Raw genomic sequence first — 21,179 nt, forward strand, 5'->3', positions numbered from 1 at the left:
TATGGAATTTCTCTAGTCAAGCCCACTTTAGTGTTCAAAGGAGGTGCTTTAAGCCTTTCTGGGATAGCTAAGCTCTGATGCTGCCCATCTCTTACATAGGATAGGGTGGTCACCCTTCACCAGGCCTAGTAACAGGATTGTAACCCCAGTTGTTGAGGAGGGTTAGAAGTTTAAGGACAGTTTGTATAATTTAAGGTCCTGTTTCAAAAAGTCAGAAGTCTGTGGTAGAGCAGTTGTCCTGCACATACATGCTGGACTCCAGGTTTTGCCTCCCAGTACAACAAACTAACTACCATGTAAACATTCCTTAAATAGAATAGGTTGTTTTAGGGAATGAAGGCATTTCTTTCATGTTGTGGATACACCCCCCAGCATGTGTCCCCAATCTGTGGATAGAGGCTGGGTGGCTGTTTAGGTAGTGTCTTTAATTGCCAGCTCCAGAGCAAACAGCAGTCTGAGGCGGTATGCTCGGCCAGCCCTGTGCCTGAGGCCCTGCCGGTCTGTCATTCTGAGGGATGAGGCGCCCTCTTCTTCTCTCCTTAGGATCACATTTCACATTTTCATTTTGGGAACTCTGAAAAATACTGCTATTAGTGAGCTTGGGACTTCCTTTTATGGGGCAGTAGAGGGCTGAAAACAAAGGATGAAAGGGCTCTGTGGACTGAACGTTACTTCCCCGGAAAAATCCCATAGAAAAACAGCTAGTTCCACATCCACTCACTTCCGGATGGCCTTCGCCAAGGATCAGAACTGAGAGCGAGCACCTCACTGAGGGATTCTTGCCCTGTGGGTTGAACTGGCCTGTTGGGGAAATGATGGTTGTCTTTGACTTTTCTGAAGGTCAGATAACAACTTAGTTTCAGTTTGGATAGCTTCCATAGGAGTGACTCTGTTTTGATCTCTTGAGCTGGAAGACCATCTCGACTTTTTATTTGACTGTGTCCTTAGGATGTCTCTCAGCTGCGTCCTCCCATGAGAGAATGGTAATGTGGGGTTGATGTGATTTGTGTGTGCTGCTTTGTTTTGTGGGTGGTCCAGAATTTCACCCTTAAACCATTTGTAAGAGTTAGTGTCCTGGAAAAACTTCTTTGTAGAGTTTGATCTTTGGGGCAGCTAACACGGTTTGGACTGACAGTATTGTTAATTATTCGCAGCACTTTTTTCTACTCTGTTAGAAATGACATGAAGGGAGCCAGGCATGGCACACACCTGCAATCCCAATACCAAGGGATGGAGAAGGCAGGTGGATGAAAGTTTCAGGCAACACAGACCTATAGTGGAGAATTGGGAGGTTGGAAATGATATCTGCATGCACATTAGTAGAACCTCAGTCTGATAGAGGATATTTAAAAACAGGTATTTTTTTTTTTTCAGCTAAACGTCTGTTTTTCTAGCTGCTTTGTTCAGTTTGGAAGCCTGGTGTTGTGTAAAACATTGTTCAGTACCTTCCTCTCTGGGTGAAGCTCACCTCTGCAGCAGTGGACATTCACCTGGAGGGGAGACTTTAGAGCCTTCAGCCCCTGAGCTGCAGCCTGGGAGGAAGGCTTTCTCCAAACTTTATTGACTTGTAGAGTTCCTCGGTGTAGTTGTAGAACTACAGCTGGACAAGTCAGTGTCCATCCCTTCCCCTTCCTTCCCAGCTCTGCCTCCGTTAACTAGGGTCAGTTTTGTCTGCGGCATGAAGTTAAACAGCTCGCTTGGAAGTGTCTTCATACTGAATGTAGTTTAAGTTGTTTCTACTGGGTACCTAATTTAAAATAGTCCTGAGTCAAAGTTAGAGAGATTGCTCAGCTGTTAAGAGCACTTCTGCTTTTGCAGAGGACTCCCCTCTGGTTCCCTGCAGCCATACGATAGCAAACAGAGATTTGTAGTTCCAGTTCTAGGGACTCCATCGCCCTCTTCTGGCCTCCATGGGCATTGCTTGCACATGGTGCACATATACATCCATATATACATACATACAGGCAAAACATCCATGAATGTAGTAAGATAGAAATAAATCTTTAAAAAAATAGCATTGTCCTTCCTTTCCATGAGTCCTGTAGGACTAAAGTACATAATGAGTTTGTCTGTACAATCTAATAATGTATAGAGAAGTCATAGTTATGGTTATAGTGATGGGTTTATGTGCCTAAGAACATCTGCGAAGAGGAAGGTGTGCAGTGGGAAAGAAGAGTTGTGGTGGTGGGTGGGACAGAGTCGACATTGGTAGCAGTTAATAGTCTTCAGGGAGAGGAGAATTTATGCATTCATTCATGCTTTGAATTCCAGCTGAAAGTCAGTGGATGTTACCTTTACTCCCTGGAGGCCCTAGTACCTTATCAGGAGCAGGCCAAAGTTCACTATAGTTCATTCTTGGTGCACAGTAACTCCAGTGGACATTGAGATGTAATAACACCTGTGTATCATGTGTCTGATACTTGTATGAGAACAAATTTGGGGCCAGATTTTAAATATTGTATTTTATATGAATGTAGTTGGTATTTATAGTAGAATTTTGTTAGTAATATTCGAGACTGTGTTTCACTATGTGTGGGACATAGGACCATGCCAGGAAACTTGTTGAAGTAGAGCCATTTTGAGACCCCAGTATCCTCCTGAGAGGTTCCTCCGTGCTCCCAGCCAGATTCCTGGCCTAGAACACGCAATTATTCTCCACATGGAGGTCATGTAGCCCAAAACTGGTTTCTCTATGCTGCTGAGGTACCTAGAGATTCTGGAGGTTTAGCCAATAAGCTTCCCTTCCTGGACATTCCTCCCTGCAAAATTTCTGGTCCACCCTGAGAAGTTGGTAAGCATCCATTTTCCATGATGAACAGTCAATTAACGGTATGGATAAACATGGGCAGTCTCTTCCATCAAAACCTCTGTGGGGAGAAGGCCTCTCTGCACTTCCAGACAACTGCCTGCCTTCACTGATGAGCTAAGCTGGAGTGCTCCGTTTGTTGTTCTCAGCCCTCTGTCGCAGCCCGTGGGTCCCCAATCCTTCATTCTTGACTCGTCTGTGCAGGACTCCACTGGTGACTGGGTGCTGGAGGTCAGGGAACCCCAATTTCAGCCTGCTCCATCTTAGACTTCGTTCTCTCCCCAACCTCCCCCAGTAGTGTCTCAACACTACCCCAAAGCCCAGCACCAGATGGCGGGTGTACAGGGAGACTCAGGCATCAAGCACTCCCTGCATTTTGCCTCCCTGTGTTTTTAACCACCAAGCCACCCCCTCCCCCTTTTTAAAGTCAGGATCTCTTGTAGTCCAGGCTAGACTACCATGTTCTGTCCCACACCTCAGCTGTAAGACAGAACATGGACCCACAGCAGTGCAGCCCTTGCTTATCTGGGACTCGCTCTGTGGAACAGGCCGGCCTTGAACTCAGAGATCTGCCTGCCACCTCCCTCCCAAGTGCTGGGGCTAAAGGAAGCCTCCACATGTTGTCAGGTGCTTAATTTTTTAGGACAGGAAACCATATTAACATAGGACCAGGACTAGATTTCTGTTGTAGAGCACCATGAAAGGTGGGTGGAACTCTTAATTAGAGCGTCGATGAAGTCAGCTGAGGCTGAGAAGTTGGTCTGGACTCACCAGCATGTTCATGTCATGTTGAAGTAGATCTAGTCAGTGTGGGCATTAGTCACATTTTGGCACAGTAAGTGAAAAAACAAAGGTTGTTATTTTTCTAAGTACTGAGGATCAGGCTTTGTGATGAACAAGGCCTTGAGACTAGTAAGTATTTAAACAAAATACTTTTAATATATTTTTTAAGGTTTTTTTTTTTTTCAAGATTCATTAACTTTATGTATGAGTTCTCTATCTGCATGTACACCTGCGTGCCAGAAGAGGGCATCAGACCCCATTATAATTGTAAGTCACCGTGTTGCTGGGAATTGAACTCAAGACCTCTGGAAGAGCAGCCAGTGTTTTTAACCACTGAGCCATCCCTCTTCCAACCCCCTTTTTTTAAAGTTAGGATCTCTCGTAGTCCAGGCTAGACTCAAACATGTGTTCCTCCTGCCTACACTTCCCAAGTGCTGAGAGTGTTGGATTCCAGGTTTACACTCCCATGTCTGTAGTTTTGGCCTGTAGTTATTTTATTGTAAAATCCAGGCTTTATGTCTTACGTTGGGTTTGTCAGTCTCACTGTATACTGACATTGCTACAACTAGCTTGATTTGGGTCCTGACCCAGGTAATAGGGAAAGAATATTTTTTTCCCTACTTGTGATGGTTCCTGGGATTTGTCACCCTGACAGAATCGACAGTTACCTGGGAGAAAGGCTCTGAGCTTTGTGCAAGATGATCTTAATGAAGTTACTTGCTGTGGGGAGACCCACACACTGCAGCTGGCATGGGTCCCTGACTGAGATCTTGGACTGTAGAAAAGAAAAAAGGGAACAGAGAGCAGATGCATTCATCTCTGTTTCCTGATTGTGGGTCACGGGGCCCTGTGGCCAGCAGCTTCAGCCTCCTGCTACCTTGATTTGCGTTTATTCCCTTGAACTCTGAGCCAGATAAACCTTCCTCCCTCAAGTCGCTTGTGTCAGGGAATTATTCTATCACAGCAGCAGACCAGAAGCTGTGGTACTGTGCAGTAGTCTTTTTTTCTTGTATGTGTGTGAGGTTTACTTAGCTTTCATCTGAATTATTGTACACTCATGAGGTTTTTTTTTTTTTTTTTTTTTTTTTTTATATCCAGTGTTTTAATCACACAGTCCTTTTCTTCAGCTTGTCCCAACTTGAGAGCATAGTGGGCCTTCACTTGATATGTGTGTTAATGTTAGACATGTGAGTTTTTCTTTTCTACCGTGAGATGTCTAGGGTTCAAGTTTTAGTTTCCTCCCAAATGCTTATGTTGTTTTAGCACCTGTGGTTGGGAGTGGAGTTTAGGGCCTGTCGGCTCTGTTATATTCTTGCTACTGCTACTGACCCGCTTCCGTTGAACTGACTTGGGACATACATACATTTTGATGCTCTGTGGAATCAAGGTTAGTACTTTAAGGTTTTACATTGAATTCATCTTCTTTTCTTTGATGTAAAAATGTATAGTCTTAGCAACATCAGTGCAATCGCATTCCCCCAAATTGCATATGTAGTCGTTTGGAAATAAAGTTAGTAGAACAGCTGTAGGCTCTGTGACTGACAGTTCTTTATGTCTTTATTAGAAACTTAACTACATTGGTTGTATTGTTGATATTCTGAACCAGAAAGCCATCTAAAAATATTAGCTGACTTGGTAAGATGACTCTGTAGTGTAAAAGCACTTGTTTAGGCAGACTTGACCACCTGAGCTCCATCCTTATGTCTCACAGTAGAAGGAAAAATCAGCTTCCACATCTCATGAGACTGTCATGAGAACACACACACACACACACACACACACACAAATAAATAAATAAATAAGTAAAAGCTCACTTGAAAAAATTTCAGTTGTGGTATAAGTTTGGCTTATTTGCATTAAATTCTTTCTTAGTCTTTACCAGTTCATATAATATTTTTAATGTTTGGCTTTTTGAGGCAGGGTCTTATGCCCCTCTTGGCTTAGCTCCTCAAATTCTGGGATTGCAGACCCGGCCACTTTGTGATGCCTGTTTTAATTTTCTTACTGTGTTTCTGTTTGCTTCCCCCCCCCCCCATCCCTGTGAACATTAAAGTAATTCAGAATTCAGAACAGTTTTCAGAAGTCATAGTGCAATCTCTGTTGGTATGTCATCTTTCCTGCCTGCCCCAGTAATATGTTTCTGTTCCTTTAGTGTTTGAGTTTTGAAAATAGAAACACACGTGTTTTAATTTCCTTTTTTTATGCCATGAGTTGCTTGATGTCAACGATTCTGGGGAATCCATGGTGAAGTCTTGATACTGCTTCAGTGTTTTGTGGAGCAATGGATCAGGTAGAAATGCTGTTTTTGCTTGCCTTCCATCCTGCTTCAGTGGCTCTTCACTGTGACCAACTTTTGTAGTTTGAGGTTCAACAGCAAAATTAGCATGACTCTCATTTTTTTAAAAAAAAAATTAAATCTAAAGATCTTTTTAAAAAAGATTTATTTTTATTTCCATAGAAATATGTTTGTCTTATAGTGTATTTTTGTCATGTGTTTGTGGTTCCTGGTGGAGACCAGAAGAGGGCATCACATCCCCTTAAGTTACCAGCAGTTGTGAGCTACCTTTAGGAGGTGCTGGGAACTGAATTTGGGCCTCTGTAAGAGCAGCGCTGGCTCTTAAGGTACTGAACCATCTCTGCAGTCCTGGGTTCACTATTACCATAGAACCTGACAACTCTGGCATACTGGTTTTTTGCTGTTTTGGTTTTTTCCCTTTAAGTCTAGAATTTCCACCTTTTTTGTTAAAGGAAGTGTGCTATGACTTTCCTTTGGCATATCCAAACTGACATTACTGTATTTGTACTCTTCGTAAGTACAATAAGATTGGAACATGAGCCTGCAGGTTCTGCAGTAGTGTGGATCTGAGAGCCGCTGTGCCTACCAAGTGACCCCTGTGTGGGTGGTTAGTGTACTGCATAGGTAGGTGGGCAGAAGGGTTATTACTCTTCTGGGCAGCAAAGGGCAGGACTTCATAATGCTACTCAGCAGTGTGGCGTTTACACTGTTTTCGGCCTCAGTTTGCACTGTTGGTTAAGCCGCCCGAGGGAAGCCTGTGTACCTTTCCTTCTGCCTTCTGAGGGGAAGATCAGGGATCTTGGTATTTGTTGCTTTTCTATTTAAAATCCCTTCTCTTCCTCTGGATGTTTTGCTCAGGCCTTACTTTGTTGGGTGTGAATTGGAGTGGAGATGTGTCCGGTGCATGCTATAGTCATGAACAGGTTTCTGCAATTCTTTGTTTAGTCCTCAAAAGTAGTGTCACTTTGCTTGACAACATTGACTCGTTTTCTCAAGAAGGTTGAGTTCTAGAAAAGCAGAGATTGTTTGCGTTTGCCCTTAATTACTTTTCTAGTTCACTCTCTAGGTTCTGAGTACAATGGCTAGAGTTAACTGTAAGGAACTCAAGGCTGTGAGTTTAAAGTTCTTAGTCCACTGTACAGGTATTCACCTTGTGCTGATGGTTGAGTGAACAATCACTGCTTTTACTCCTTTTTTCAATGTTGGTAATTGACCCTGAGGGCCTCCAGGGCAATCACCACCTGTGCCTACACTTAGTTCATGAGGCAGAGGGGCTAGAGGGTGCCTGGGTCAGAAACCAGTGCAGTGTGCTCAGCCATGTGGTGCTTCTGCACACATGGGTCTTCAGCCGCTCTGCTTCACAACTGCAGTAGTGAAGTCTAACCCTGAAGCTACACTACGGTGGATGAGGGTATTGACTGGACAGCACTGAAACCTTAAAGTCAACTCCAATGAGTGGTGTGTGGTTCTCAGAGTCAGCAGAGCTGGAGACCTTGGGAGCTGTTGGGCCAGTGGGAGTGGCCTTTCTGGTCCAGCCTACAGTGACCTACCTCTGCTTCCTCCTTGTTGCCGAAAATCTCCAAATGCCCCTGCAATGAAAACACAACTCAATTAATATGAATACATGCTGTGCGCCCAGATTGGGCAGATCTACTATCTGCCCATATGAGAGACCCCTTAGAACTTGTGGTTTCTCCAGGCCTCTTTCCTTCTCCTTCTCCCCTTTGTCATCCCCTCTCTCTCTCCTCTTCTCCCCAAACCTTCAGCTCCATCTTCCCCTCTTTCTCTGCCCAATCACCGGCTCTAGCCTTTATTTTATACATTTAGGTGGGAAGAAGGTTTACAGGAAATCACCTGAGTGCTGACTCAACAGGAAAGGGAATTAACATCAAATATAATTAGCCCCAGGGCTATCCTCTGGCGTTTTTCTCACAGCCTGCCCCATCAGTCTTCTAGACATGTAATGAAGTGAGTTATCAGAAGATTGTACAGTCTTGCACTGTGCAAACGAAAATCTGAGAGAAGTTTGGCATAATTATGGACAGAACATATACCCACAAAAGATGTATGCAGGTTTGTGTATTATACAAGGTGATTGACAGATACCCAAGCCCATGTTTTTGTACATCTCAGGTGTAGAGCTAATACACTGATGGCATTCGTTTCTTTGACAGATTACTGCTATGTAGCTAAGACTGCTGTGTGGACCTTGCTGTGTAATCTAGGTTAGCATCAAATTAGCAATCCTCCTACCTTAGCTTCCAAAATGCTAGAATTAAAGGCCTATGCTATATTTTACATTCTCTGTTCTGTATACTGTGTCAAGTGATAGTCTGGTTTCTGGTTACTTTAAGACTAAGTTAGGAAAAACGTTCAAATGAGGCTTGGGGAATTACCAGGAACAGGAGGAAGAGAGGCTAGGAGATATGAAGAATAGAGTTAAAAACAGGATCTAACCTGCAAGAGTAAAACTCTGGTGGCTGAAGTCCCAGGGCTCTTAGTGAGAAAGGCATCGTTGTGGCATTTCAAGTAGATTTTGGGGGACTAGAACAGGGAAGGCCCCCCTCTATCTGAGGAGTATGGGAATTTGAGCACAATTTCAGGGCAAAGTAGAAAAGGAGAGACTAATATAAAAGCACTGTCTATTCCTGTGCTAAACAATGGCTGCCTACATGCCTTTCTGTCCAGACAGGTCACTTATGGGAGAAAGGACTTTGCTTTACTGAGCAAGATCGTTGTTGTGTGTAGCTAATAAGGTACCAGACATACCCCCATGTTCTTCCTGAAAGGCATCTTGGTTTTCCTTAGGGGGAACTCTCATTCTCTCTCTCTCTAAACATTAACTCAGTATTACTTAATTTTGGATTTATCTGGCTTTCTTCTGAAAAATTCTTAACTGTAGTAGTGATGAAATTAATTAGTTACACCTGAAATTTTGACCAGTTGCTGTGCATAGTAATCAGTCTACACAGTCTACAAACTTCAAAGGATTGAAGATCTCCAGACTCTATGTCTTTAGTGTGTAGCTGTCCATTCTAGCCCTACTGATCAGTCTACACAGTCTACAAACTTCAAAGGATTGAAGATCTCCAGACTCTACGTCTTTAGTGTGTAGCTGTCCATTCTAGCCCTACTGATCAGTCTACACAGTCTACAAACTTCAAAGGATTGAAGATCTCCAGACTCTAATGTCTTTAGTGTGTAGCTGTCCATTCTAGCCCTACTGATCAGTCTACACAGTCTACAAACTTCAAAGGATTGAAGATCTCCAGACTCTACGTCTTTAGTGTGTAGCTGTCCATTCTAGCCCTACTGATCAGTCTACACAGTCTACAAACTTCAAAGGATTGAAGATCTCCAGACTCTATGTCTTTAGTGTGTAGCTGTCCATTCTAGCCCTACTGATCAGTCTACACAGTCTACAAACTTCAAAGGATTGAAGATCTCCAGACTCTATGTCTTTAGTGTGTAGCTGTCCATTCTAGCCCTACTGCTGAATTTCAGTGAGAAGATCAGCTTCATTTTACTCCTTTTGGGATTTTGATACATTGTCTGGTGTAACCAGTTCAGGTTGACCTTGAACCCCTGACACCCACCCCCCACCCCACTCCACCCCCACCCCCCACCCCCCGCTCTGTTTTCAGACTTGGTCACCCTTTGAATATCATTTTCTCAAACAAATTCTTAGGTTAAGTTTTGGTTTTTTGGTTTTGTTTTTTTTTTTTTTTTTTTTTTGGTTTTTCGAGACAGGGTTTGTGTAACCCTGGCTGTCCTGGAACTCACTCTGTAGACCAGGCTGGCCTCGAACTCAGAAATCCACCTGCCTCTGCCTCCCAAGTGCTGGGATTAAAGGCGTGCGCCACCACTGCCCGGCTTAGGTTAAGTTTTTAGGTTCTTTATTCTCTTTTGATAACTGGTGTGTCTTAGTTAGGGTTTTGCTGCTGTGAACAGACACAATGACCAAGACAACTCTTATAAGGACATTTAATTGGGGCTGGCTTACAGATTCAGACCATTATTATCAAGGTGGCAGCATGGCAGCATCCAGGCAGGTATGGTGCAGGAGGAGCTGAGAGTTCTACATCTTTATCTGAAGGCTGCTAGGATGAGGGTCTGAAAACCCACACCCACAGTGACACACCTACTCCAACAGGGCCACACCTTCTAATAATGCACTCCCTGGGCTGAGTATATATAAACCATCATATTTCACTCCCTGGCCCCCAAAGGCTTGTTCAAGCATATGAGTTTGTGGGGGCCATACCTAAACACAGTATAATGCAAAATACATTTAGTCCAACCTCAAAAGTCTCCATAGTCTATAGCAGTCTCAACAATGTTAAAAGTTCAAAATCTCTTCTGAGATTCATCCAATCACTTATCTGCAATCCCAAAGCAAGACAGGAAACCAGCTGGGCAAACTCTAAACTCTGCATCTCCATGTCTGATGTCAAAGTGGTCTTCAGATCTCCAATTCCTTTTTCATCTTTGTTGATTGCAACCAACTTCTTTCTCCTGGGCTAGTTCCACTCCTTGTTAGCAACTTTCCTCAGTAGATAGTCCACAGCTCTGGCATCTCAAAGATCTTGGGGTCTCAGGGCTACTTCAGAATTACAGCTTTTTGTTTCAATGTCTGGGATCAACCTATCTTCTGGGCCCCTCCAAAGGGCAGGCATCACTTCTCCATCTTTGCCTTCTGTAGCACTCTAAGCTCAGGTTGATCCACTCCATTGCCACTGCTGTTCTTGGTGATCATCCTATGGACATCTCCAATACGCTGGAGTCTTCTGCCACAACCAGGCTTCACCAATAGCCTCTCATAGGCTCTTTTCATGGTGCCAAGCCTCAACTCATTTTCATGACCCCTTCAGTCCTGGGCCATCAACTGCAACTGAGGCAGCATTTTCACCAATGGCCTTCCATGGTCTCTCACGACCCCTTCATGCTTTCAAAACCAGTACCACCTGGGTGACTTCCACATTACTAAGTACAGCTGCAGCAGGAGGTACAACCTTGGCTATCTCTGGAACATAGCTTCTTTGTCCTCTCAGAAAACACCCCCCAGAAGATTTCACCTCAGTGATGCTGATCTCTAATAAATCACCGCTAGCCAGTATCAGTTGTCCCAGTAGTCCCTTCTGTTCTGCACTCTAAAGCCAGAGCCACGTGTGTGTCCAAAGCCACCGAGTTCTGCTGCTTGCTGGGGCTGGAACATGGCCCCCTTGTCCTATTACATAATCACCAGCTTTCAGTTTTCCAACTCGTTCTTGGCCTAAGATTGGCTGTCCTGGGGCTTGCTCTGTAGACTGACTTTGAATTCAAAGATCTGATGCCTGTCTCCTAAGGGCTGGGATTAAAGGTATAGGCCACCAAGTCTGGATTTAAGTTTTTCTTCACGTAGAATTTGTGTTCTAGGCTGGCCATGACCTCAGAGATCTTCTTGCCTCCTGGGATTAAAGGCTTGCCATGCCTGGACTTAAATTTAGCTTAAACTTGGGGTGGGATCTTGCCTCAAGGTCACAACTCCCGTAATTCTCTTTAATATCCTTGAATACAGGATTCAGCTCCATTTCCCTTCCTGGTGCCCCTTTAATACATGAACCATATATGTTACATTTTTCCTTTCTCAGCCTGTTTGGCTTGTTTAAAATGTTCTTCATGAGACTTAACCAGAGAACAAAGTCCATGATGGGCGTTTCTGAGACTTCCTTTATGAATGCAATCTGAGTCTCTTCTTAGCCTCAGGCAGACTCTTCAGACAAGAGCAAACAATACTCATCTTCTTCACCAAAATACCACAAAACATAGGCCAGACATATTGAAAATCTCCACTGAAGCCTCTTGGGCCAGGTCCGTACAATTCAAATCACACTCACAAAATCTTCTACATCCCTTCTAGGATAACCCATTAAGCCCTATTTATAAGGACAACATTTAATTGGGGCTGGCTTACAGGTTCAGAGGTTCAGTCCATTGTCAAGGTGGGAGCATGGCAGCATCCAGGCAGGCATGGTGCAGGAGGAGCTTGAGAGTTCTACATCTTCATCTTAAGGCTGATAGGAAAATACTGGCTTCTAGGCAGCTATGATGAGGAGGCTTTACAGGGCCACACCTTCTAACAGTGCCACTCCCTGGGCTGAGTGTATACAAACCATCACAAGGTGGTACTTTATTTATTTTATTATTAGAGAAAGTGAAGTAAAGGCTATGGAATCTTTCCTTCATCTTAACTGACCACCCCCCAGCCCCAAAGATGTGAAAAAAAGTATCTTGTCCAATCCAGCAGGACCCAGTTATTCGTGGGTACGATGAGGGGAACCACAAACCTGCAAGAGAAATGGGGGGGGGGGGAGACCAAGGAGGATTCCTGTCAAGGTCTCTGTTTATTAGGCTGAAAAGCCAGGTTATAAGCACACAGCGAGGGGAAATAGGGAGGGGCTGAGGGGGAATTAACAAAGAACAAAGAGGCAGGCATCTGGGAACCTGAAGGCCGAATTCTGACTGCAGGCGGGAGGCACTTGGAGTCTCATCTCCGGAATGTAGGTTCCTCCTTAACAGTCCAGGTGTCAGGCTGGGCTCAGCACAGAACTCAGGTCCTTCCAAGTCTTGGGAGTCAGGAAGAGATAAGGAAGAGGGGTCTATAATTCAGCTTTTTAGGGTCTTAGGTGCCAGGAAGAGATAGGGAGGAGGAGGTGACCACTCCTTAACACAAGGGCATTTGGCTTATTAGGGTGGGAAACTGCGGAAGGATTACTTCCTTACAGTATGGTCTCCAACAGTATCTAGTAGATATTTCCATTAGTTATAATAAAGTTCTAGAAGTTTGACTCCTTCTTAAAGAGAGTCATAGAACTGAACATGGAGGGTGTTAATAGCATCAAAAGGTTTGGGTGTGTTGTGACCCAAAATGAATATTCAGAGAAACAGCGAATGAATCTGAGGCATTTGACAGTACTCCCCTGTGTTGTCTGTTACAGCTTTCACTGTGTTGTAGTCTGGTACTGTACTTTTGCTCTTGGGGTTTAGCCAATCCCAGTGTCCAATTGCTGCCTTTGCTCAGATTAGAGCTGCTGTAGTTAGGAGTCACAGTGTTTTCACTGTATATACAAAAATTTCTGCTCTTCAGAAAACAAAGACATTATTTTCCTACTGTTATTTCTTAGCTTGTAAGCATCAAATCAGTGTAGCTTTGTATTGTATTTTTGACCTTTAAAGTTGCTGTTTGAAAGGATTTATTAAAAAATGATTAAGCGAATTTTGATTTAGAATTAGGACAGAACTTCAAACATTCTGAATTGGCCCAATTCTTTGTACTGTTCTTTCTTGTGATGTTGCATTCTTTTTTCTTCTTTTAAAGATTTATTTATTTAATGTATATGAGTACACTGTCACTGTCTTCAGACACACCAGAAGAAGGCATCAGATTCTATTACAGATGGTTGTGAGCCACCATGTGGTTGCTGGGAATTGAACTCAGGACCTCTGGAAGAGCAGTGGGTGCTCTTAACCTCTGAGCCTTCTCTGCAGTCCCGATGGTGCATTCTCAGCAGCGATGATCATAGAGTCAGAAATACCTGCCACCTGTGAGAACATGGTGATGTGCTTCATCTTGTAGTCATAATCATCTCAGCTAAGATTTAATTCTTTGTGTAAAAGGGTAGTGCATTCTTTTTTATTTTTTTTCCGAGACAGAGTTTCTCTGTGTATCCCTGGCTGTCCTGGTACTCACTCTGTAGACCAGGCTGGCCTCGAACTCAGAGATCTGCCTGCCTCTGCCTCCCAAGTGCTGGGATTGAAAGCGTGCGCCACCACACCCGGCTAAGGAAGTGCATTCTTATTAGCATGAAAATTTGTTTTAATTTTTAATAATAAAATCAGAGTCTACCAAATAGTTGTTCTGAAGTAAATTTCTTTGTGACTCTTCAATAAATGTAATTTGTGTACTTAAATATTTTTTATACTCAGGGTTATGTAAAATTTCTCTTGCAAAAGTTGAGGAAGTCCTGAGACACACCTTAACGTCTCTGCTCCTTGCATCATTGTGGTTTCATAATTCACTCAGTAGCCACAGAGAAAGTACAGTCTTTTATGATTATAGCTTTGTGTCAGGAAAGGATATAAAGGACCAGCCAGAGGAGGTCCTCAGAGTAAGGTTGTGAGGGCATCCTCCTGTGGAGTCAGGTCAGATGACTCCTGGCACAGCCATACACTAGTATACAGAGTGCTGTCAGTCAGCAGCGCTCACATGACCCTGTGTGTCCACAGACTACTGATGGTTCATGTGTCATCTTGATTGGTTGAGTAATTGGTATCTCCTTTCCCTAGATGTCTGCCTGCTGTCTGGGGCTCAAAACTGCAGTCTCCAATCCCTCCGTTGGTCGCTCTGTATGGCCAGCCCCCTTTCCCAATCATATTATTACTGTTAATTATCTGGGCACTCACCTTGACTCTGAGACAGTCTCATCCTTGGAAGTTTCAAGATATAGAGGAACTTTCTGAGGATCTATATAAAGGCCGCTAGCTTTAGTGTGCCATCGATAATTCTGCTTCTCCAGGGTAGCTGAGAACTCGACCATGACTTGCACCGTGGTCATTGGTGCTTGAGTGCCTGGTGCCTTTGGCACAGGTCTATTTGCTGGAATAGCAGGTCAGTAGCTGACACAATTGGTGGGGTTTAGGTGTTTTGAGGTCTACAGCGTACAGAGAGGGTTGGTAAGATCTGGGGTGGCTTTTCAGAGTCAGCTGCACTGTGTTGTGTCTTCCTGGGGAAAGGGGTGCTATATTTCAGAAGGAAGGTAAAAAATAAAAAAAAATCCGAGTGTAGCTGTTCCTGGATTTGTGTCACTGTCTGGATTTGTGGTCATTGATAAAATTTGGTATCTGTGGGTTTAGACCAAGGGATAATTTTGCTGAAATTGTTAAGAGTGTTTTGGGGTTTGAAGAACTTAGATACTACTTAAAAGTTTATGACAGCCAAGTTTTTCAACAACTTGAAGTACTTTAGTCATGCAAGTGGTCTATCATGGGGTACTCCATCCGTTGATTGTTCACATTAACTTTGATGTACAGAGGCCTTTATTTAGGCTTAGATAGTGTATGTTAGAACAGTTTTACTTGGGATTTCTAGTAAGTGTTATTTTATTCCCAAGAAGGTTCTGAATTGCAATTCTCAGAGGTACAGACTCTAAAGCTATTGACCCACTGACCCTTTTTGCTCTTGACTTCTGTTCTTCAAAGTGGGCTCTCACCAGCCTGGCACCTGGACTTAGGTGACTTTGTCTCAGAGTAACTGTCCGTTTATGGTGGGAGGTTTCAAGAATGCTGGGAAAACTGAAATGAGCAGGCAAATATCTGTATATGGCTCTCTCCAGATTCTGCTTGGCACATGCTATAATGTGCATTTGGAGGTCAGAGGAGAGGTTTGGAGTTGCTTCTCTCCTTCCAGTCTTATTTTGATTCTGGTTCAGCCTGCTGGACTTGCGCAGCACGTGCCTGTACCCACTGAACCATTTGGCAGGCTCTGTTCTGTTAGTTTTGTTTTTTAATATTGTATTAGGAATAATGGAATTGAGATGTTGTTCACGTGATAGAGTGCACACATAGCATGCATGAAGCCCTGGCCTCCTTCACAAACACTTCATGCCGAGTTGTGAGTCTAGGTTGTCATCTTTGTTTTTAACCCATAGGCTGTGCTTTATTGAGTTTGATGATTTGTTCGAATAGCTTGGGCCTCAGGAAAGGTGTGTATTTGCTATATTTTTGGTTTATTACAAAGGCCCTCTGGGATACCTACCATTGTTCTCACCTACATGGAAACTGAAGAGAGTTGAGTTTTAGTGAGCCCTCCTTACCTGGCAGGATTGGGTGGGTGCACTGTTGGCTGTTGGTGGCTGAGTTTGCAGCCCTTTTTCCCTCTCTGGAAGTTTGGGTTACAGCTTGAAAGTTCTAAGCTTCTCATTTGGCAGTTACCATTGACATGTGGTGTTTTTGGTTGTTAGTACTCCTGTGTACATATTATTCATGAGAGAGAGGACCTGGTGTTAAGATTTTGCTTCAGCAGTGACCAAATCTCTTCTTAAAAACAGTGTTGGTGATAGCAGTTGGCAGAGTCTTTTCATGTCCCTTCTCCACACATGGTTATTCCTGCTTGTTACTTTAGACTCAGGTTGTCCTGATACTTGAGCACCTCCTGCCTTACCTTCTTGTGAGCGCTCAGATAATAGGTGGCCCAAACCATCAGGCCTGATGTCTGAGAAATTGAAATGCCCATTTCTTAACCTCTTTGGTACAATATCTGCCATTGGTTTAGGTGTGCCTGCCCCACTCACACAGCTCTCAGGCTTGCCTGGAGGGCTTTTTCCTGCCTCTGCACTTTCAGTGCCAGGTCACAGGCATGCTCTACCATGCCTGCTTATGTGCGTGTTTGTTTATGGTAGAGCATTTATTTCAGTGAGGTCCTATGACCTTGATCAGGGTATTGTATTTTGCTGGCCTTTTCAGTTTCCAGTTGATGCTTCCGTGATGATGCAGCCGTGGCTTCTGCAGCATGCTGTGTGGACGGCATGAAAGAGCCCACGGAAAGCACAACACTGAGTCGGGTTTGCTATGCTGTGTCCACTCAGTACAGTGCATTTTTATGCCAATTCAGCATCTTATAAATGATCTTTGGGATAATTATTGAAGGATAATCTTGTTTGGAAATTAACCTCCTGAGAAATATATTAAAGATCAGTAACCATCGTGGGTGGGTAATTAGCTTTAATTAACAAAGATGGACTTCCAGAAGAGATAGAATCTCCCCCAACTCTGTATTACTATGAAAAGTTTTGTGCGTTGGTGAATATTTTCTGTAGTCACTGTATCTTGTGCATGTTTTGAGTCTCCAATCATTTGACCCTAGCTTGTAGAGTCAAGAGTCAGCTGTGAGTACTTAACTATGATTTCCTGAGTGTGCTCTCACCGTAGCCAGGGTCCTGGTTGCGTGTGTAGGGAGAGAGAGAAAGTAGGTAACCTAAGAACCTTTCTGTTGTCTGTTCTCCATTTCTTACCTTACTTTTGTTGTTGTTGTTAAATGTATATGTGGGTGTATTGCTTTCCTATATGCATTTCCACCATAGCTGGAGGAGACTTAAAAGGGTGTCAGATACATTGGAACTGGAGTTACAGATGGCCGTGAGCTATATGTGATGTGGATGCTATGAATTTAACCCAGGAAGATCAGGCTGTGCTCTTGATCACCGATCCACCTCTCCAGCAGCCTGATCCTTTTTAGCAACATGGCAGTAAGCTACACTTGGTGACTTTCCTGGAGCACTGGGGTAGGGAGACCAGTATAGCATCTGCTATCCTAGAAACGACTGCATTTGTTTAATTTTTTTTTTTTTTACTAAACTAACCACATAATAAGATAACTTAAAGATGATCTGTGTCTCTAGAAAACGTGAATGAATTAAATTAGTTCAGTCAAAAGACAGTTCTACTTTCAGAATGCTGTTATTTGACTTTTCAAAGCACTCTGTGACATCTATTGAGACATGAACAGGGCTCAGCAACTCCACTCAGTGTCTTGGCGAGGGGACTGCATTTCCTGATGGTTTTAAACAGGAGTTGGGATGAGCCTAGACTGATGGTTCCTCAGGAAGGTAGAAGGAATGTTGCATTGTGGCTGGCCTATGAAAGACTTACCTGAATGCCATGTATCAATGTGGAAACAGAATTTTTATGGATTGGGAACAAAAAAAATCATAAGGCAAGACATTTTCAAGTATATTGGTGGAAATATCAGGTAGGCAAGCTACAGCAAAGATGGTAATGTTACAAGTTTCAGGTACTTTATGAAGACTTTCTGTATGTATATTCCAAAAGGTTTTACCTGATAGTCGTGAGGAAGCTAGGTCAGACACTTAGGTGGACTGTGAGTGGTCTGTAAAGGGACTAAAGGAAGTCAAGATGGAACTTGGCATTTTGGCTCTTTCCACAATCACGAAATTGTAATTAGTCAGCAGTAGGTGTGGCTTTTTTTCTAGGAACTTTACTGCACATTATTTAGCTCCAAAAGTCCCCTTGTAGAGCTGGGGAGACGGCTGAGCTGTAAAAGGTCCTTGCCATGTAAAGCTGACATAGCATGCGTATCTCGTCCAGCAGTCCCCTAGGAAGATGGGGATGGGAGGATCCCCAGCAGCTCATGGGGTCAGGCACCGCTAAAGAAGACAGACAGGGCAGGGTGAAGGAAGACTGATGGACACTCCAGGCTGCCCTCAGATTTCTGCACCCCTGTTCTGCATGCTCGTAAACAATGTGTATACACACATGACAACAGAAAACAGAAGACCCATGTTTCAAGTCCTCAGTTTCTCTTAAAGGTTTGTTAAATTCAACTTCAAATAGCAACAGAAAATGTTGCCATGATAGTTGAAACCTAGTGAGAAGGACACACACACTTCAGAAAACCTTGGGAGGCAGAGGCTGGTTATACAGTAAGATCCTGTCAAACAAAAAAAGATTTGCTTTTATTTTATGTGTAGTGGGTGCTTTCCTTCCTGTGTGTGTACCATGTGTCTACCTGGTCCCAAGGTCAGAGGAGAGTGTCAGACCTCTTGGAATTAATTGTAGCTTCTGCATTGTAGCCTCTGAGTTGGTGCTGGAACTTAAGCCTGGCTCTTTTGCTATTTTCCAGCCCCAGGAGTTGGCCTTTAAAGTTGTGATACACTGCATCATGTTTATTATATGCTGAGGATGCTCTAGTGATGAAATTCACTAGAGGAAGGTTAGGATTGGCTGAACCAATGACAGGGCTGAGCCTGGGAGGCTCAGGACAGTGCCTCAGTGGGAAGTCCTTTGTAGTGCACAGCAAGCCTGTGTGCTGGGTTCTGGCTAGTAGTGCTGAATGCTGCTCAGGTTACATGCGAGAGAGTTGAACATGACAGAAGAGTTTGCATGTCTTGCCTTCAAGTTTAGTGCTTTATCTGTAAGCACAGCAGAAGGGGAGCTGGGCCACGGGCAGGAAGGCTGGGGGAAACTAAATACAGCAGGGAGGACCAAGTGGGTTGTGATGTCCTTGTAATCTCAGCTAGAGACTGAATAAAGCCATGGAGTGGTGGTGATACACAGAACTCGGAAATTGTTTCTTTAGCAGTAACATACAAGCCTGACCACAGGAGCAGCAGCACCAGGACGCTATGGCAGTTGGAAAAATGTCTGCTTGGGAAAGATATATGGAAAAGGGTTACTACCTGAGCTTCAAAGTTTCTGGAACCAAATTTGATGTAAATGGTACTGCTTTTGTGAAACAATTTAGCATCTACGTGGGTGGGATCGTTTTTCCTGGAATTTTTTTTCTCTTGGATTTAATGGATCTTTATGAGAGGTTCGGGGCAGAAAGGGGAAAACAAGGTCATGTTGTCTTTTTTCCAAGTCCTAGTCTGCCAGATGCATCTCCCCTCCCTGAGTGACCTGTACCCTGATCACCTCTCCTGTGATCCTGCAGCTACCCTGGGCCCTAGCAGCAAGGTGGTTTATTTAGGACAGGGCTCTCTAGTCTCTGCACAGGCTCTTCTCCCTACGGGGTCTGACCTGTCCCGACATCCCCTTCTCACTGTGAGGCGTTGCCTTTGCGTTGTCATTGCTCCAGGGATCAGTGCCTTTAGTTGAGAATTAGGCTTACATTTCCATTTACATTTAGAGGCTCACTAGGCATTTTGCTGTCTTGATGCTCATTTTACAGAGTGCTTGGGATTCCATGTGTTTTTGCTGAACTTGTAAAGGAGACACCTGGATGGTGGATTAACACGAACCTGTGGGCAGCCTCATAGCTGAGAACATTGGATTTTCACCCTAGTCCAGCAGCTCTGCTGCTCACATAGATACAGATGAATGAAGACCCCATTCGGGAAGACACCTGGCCAGCGGTCCAGAGCTGATGCAGGTAAGCACTGGAGTGCTGTGTGTGTCAGTGTGCTGTACCTTTTAGAACAGTGGTTTCACCTGGGCCGTGTGGACCCTTCTCCGTGATTTATACCTTGCTGCATGTGAAACAAGAGCTTTGATGTCTTGAAAAAGAGAACCCTTATGCCAAATATTGTTTTCTGTATAACCAAATAAGTGCTAAACAAGTAAATTTCAAGTAGCAGAATATAGTGGAATCAAGGCTTTATTTTTGCGAGAAGAAGGCAAGCAGTTAGCTTGTTGGATTTAGTGAGATTTAGGCGATTGGGTGGCTGTAGGGCAGAAGGAGGATCTTACTCAGTTTTGTATACTTATTTAAAGCGGCTGTATTGCCTTGGATCTGAAATTGACCTCATTGAGCCTGTAATTCCAGTGCTCTGAAATGGAGTCAGGAAGACCAGGAATTCTAGGCCGTCCTTTATTACACAGCAAGTTCCAGGCCATCCTGGACTATATGAAGTTTTGTCTCAGAAACAACAAAAGCCAAGCCTGCCTGTACACCTCCTCTACAACAGTAATCCACTCTGTTTTTTGTTTGTTTGTTTGTTTGTTTTGTTTTTGTGGCACATGACTAAAAACAGGAATAAAAGGGTAGATTTTTGAGACAGCGTTCTTTTCCTTGGCTGTCTTGGAACTCACTCTGTAAACCAGGCTGGCCTTGAACTCTGCCTTTCCAGCGCTGGGATTATTAAAGTCATGCCACCACCACTTGGTTTAAAAGTGTAGGTTTTTTTTTTTTTTTTTATATTTTTTATTAAGTATTTTCCTCAATTACATTTCCAATGCTATCCCAAAAGTCCCCCATCCCCCCCCCCAAAAGTGTAGGTTTTTAAAACCTTCTTTCCCCAAACAAGCAGAGACCATGTGGAATGTTTTATAAAATTAGCAAATGAACCAGGTACCCTGCTTTCCTTTTCCTTCCTCCCTCCCTTTTGGCCACAGAATCTTGAACATGTTGATCCTCCCGCCTTGGGATCACAGATGTGTTGCACATACTGTGCTGACAAATAATACTCTTCAGTACTTACTTGTGGCATTTGAACATTGGAAAAAGTCTGTGATAAGGTTTAAGTGAAGTTGCTAGTGTTTCAGAACTTGTTGCCCAGGCTGGCCTATGTATGTCCTTGGTTCTCTTGCCCATGGGCACCACAGTCAGCACACAGAGTATTTCTAATTTAAAGAAGTCCAGCTTTTGTAGATAAGAGTCTCACCCTAGGGAGCCTCAGACCTACCCTTTGCTGGCCTTGAATGTAGATATGTTCCTCCTGCTCCCCACTTCTGGGATTGTATGTGTGCAGCCACGTCTGGCTTTTTTCTTTGTTTATAATGATTTTGTTTTGTTTCCTCCTA

At 43.7% G+C, this 21,179-nt stretch overlaps 1 protein-coding gene across 5 annotated transcripts in view; it reads left to right on the plus strand.

Moving 5' to 3' along the window:
* The window catches only part of Spin1 (spindlin 1), a 52,962-nt gene that overhangs the window by 2,393 nt on the left and 29,390 nt on the right, over nt 1-21,179 (plus strand). For all 5 annotated transcript variants that reach the window (XM_085831075.1, XM_085831077.1, XM_021180282.3 and 2 more), the window contains exon 2: nt 19,609-19,809. In XM_085831075.1, coding sequence (XP_085687201.1) covers nt 19,758-19,809 — 52 coding nt within the window. In that variant the 5' untranslated portion in view covers nt 19,609-19,757. The remainder of the gene's footprint in view (nt 1-19,608; nt 19,810-21,179) is intronic.

Source organism: Mus caroli, unplaced genomic scaffold (genome assembly GCF_978045245.1).
Source record: "Mus caroli unplaced genomic scaffold, Mus_caroli_1 scaffold_15, whole genome shotgun sequence".
NCBI classification, from domain to species: domain Eukaryota; kingdom Metazoa; phylum Chordata; class Mammalia; order Rodentia; family Muridae; genus Mus; species Mus caroli.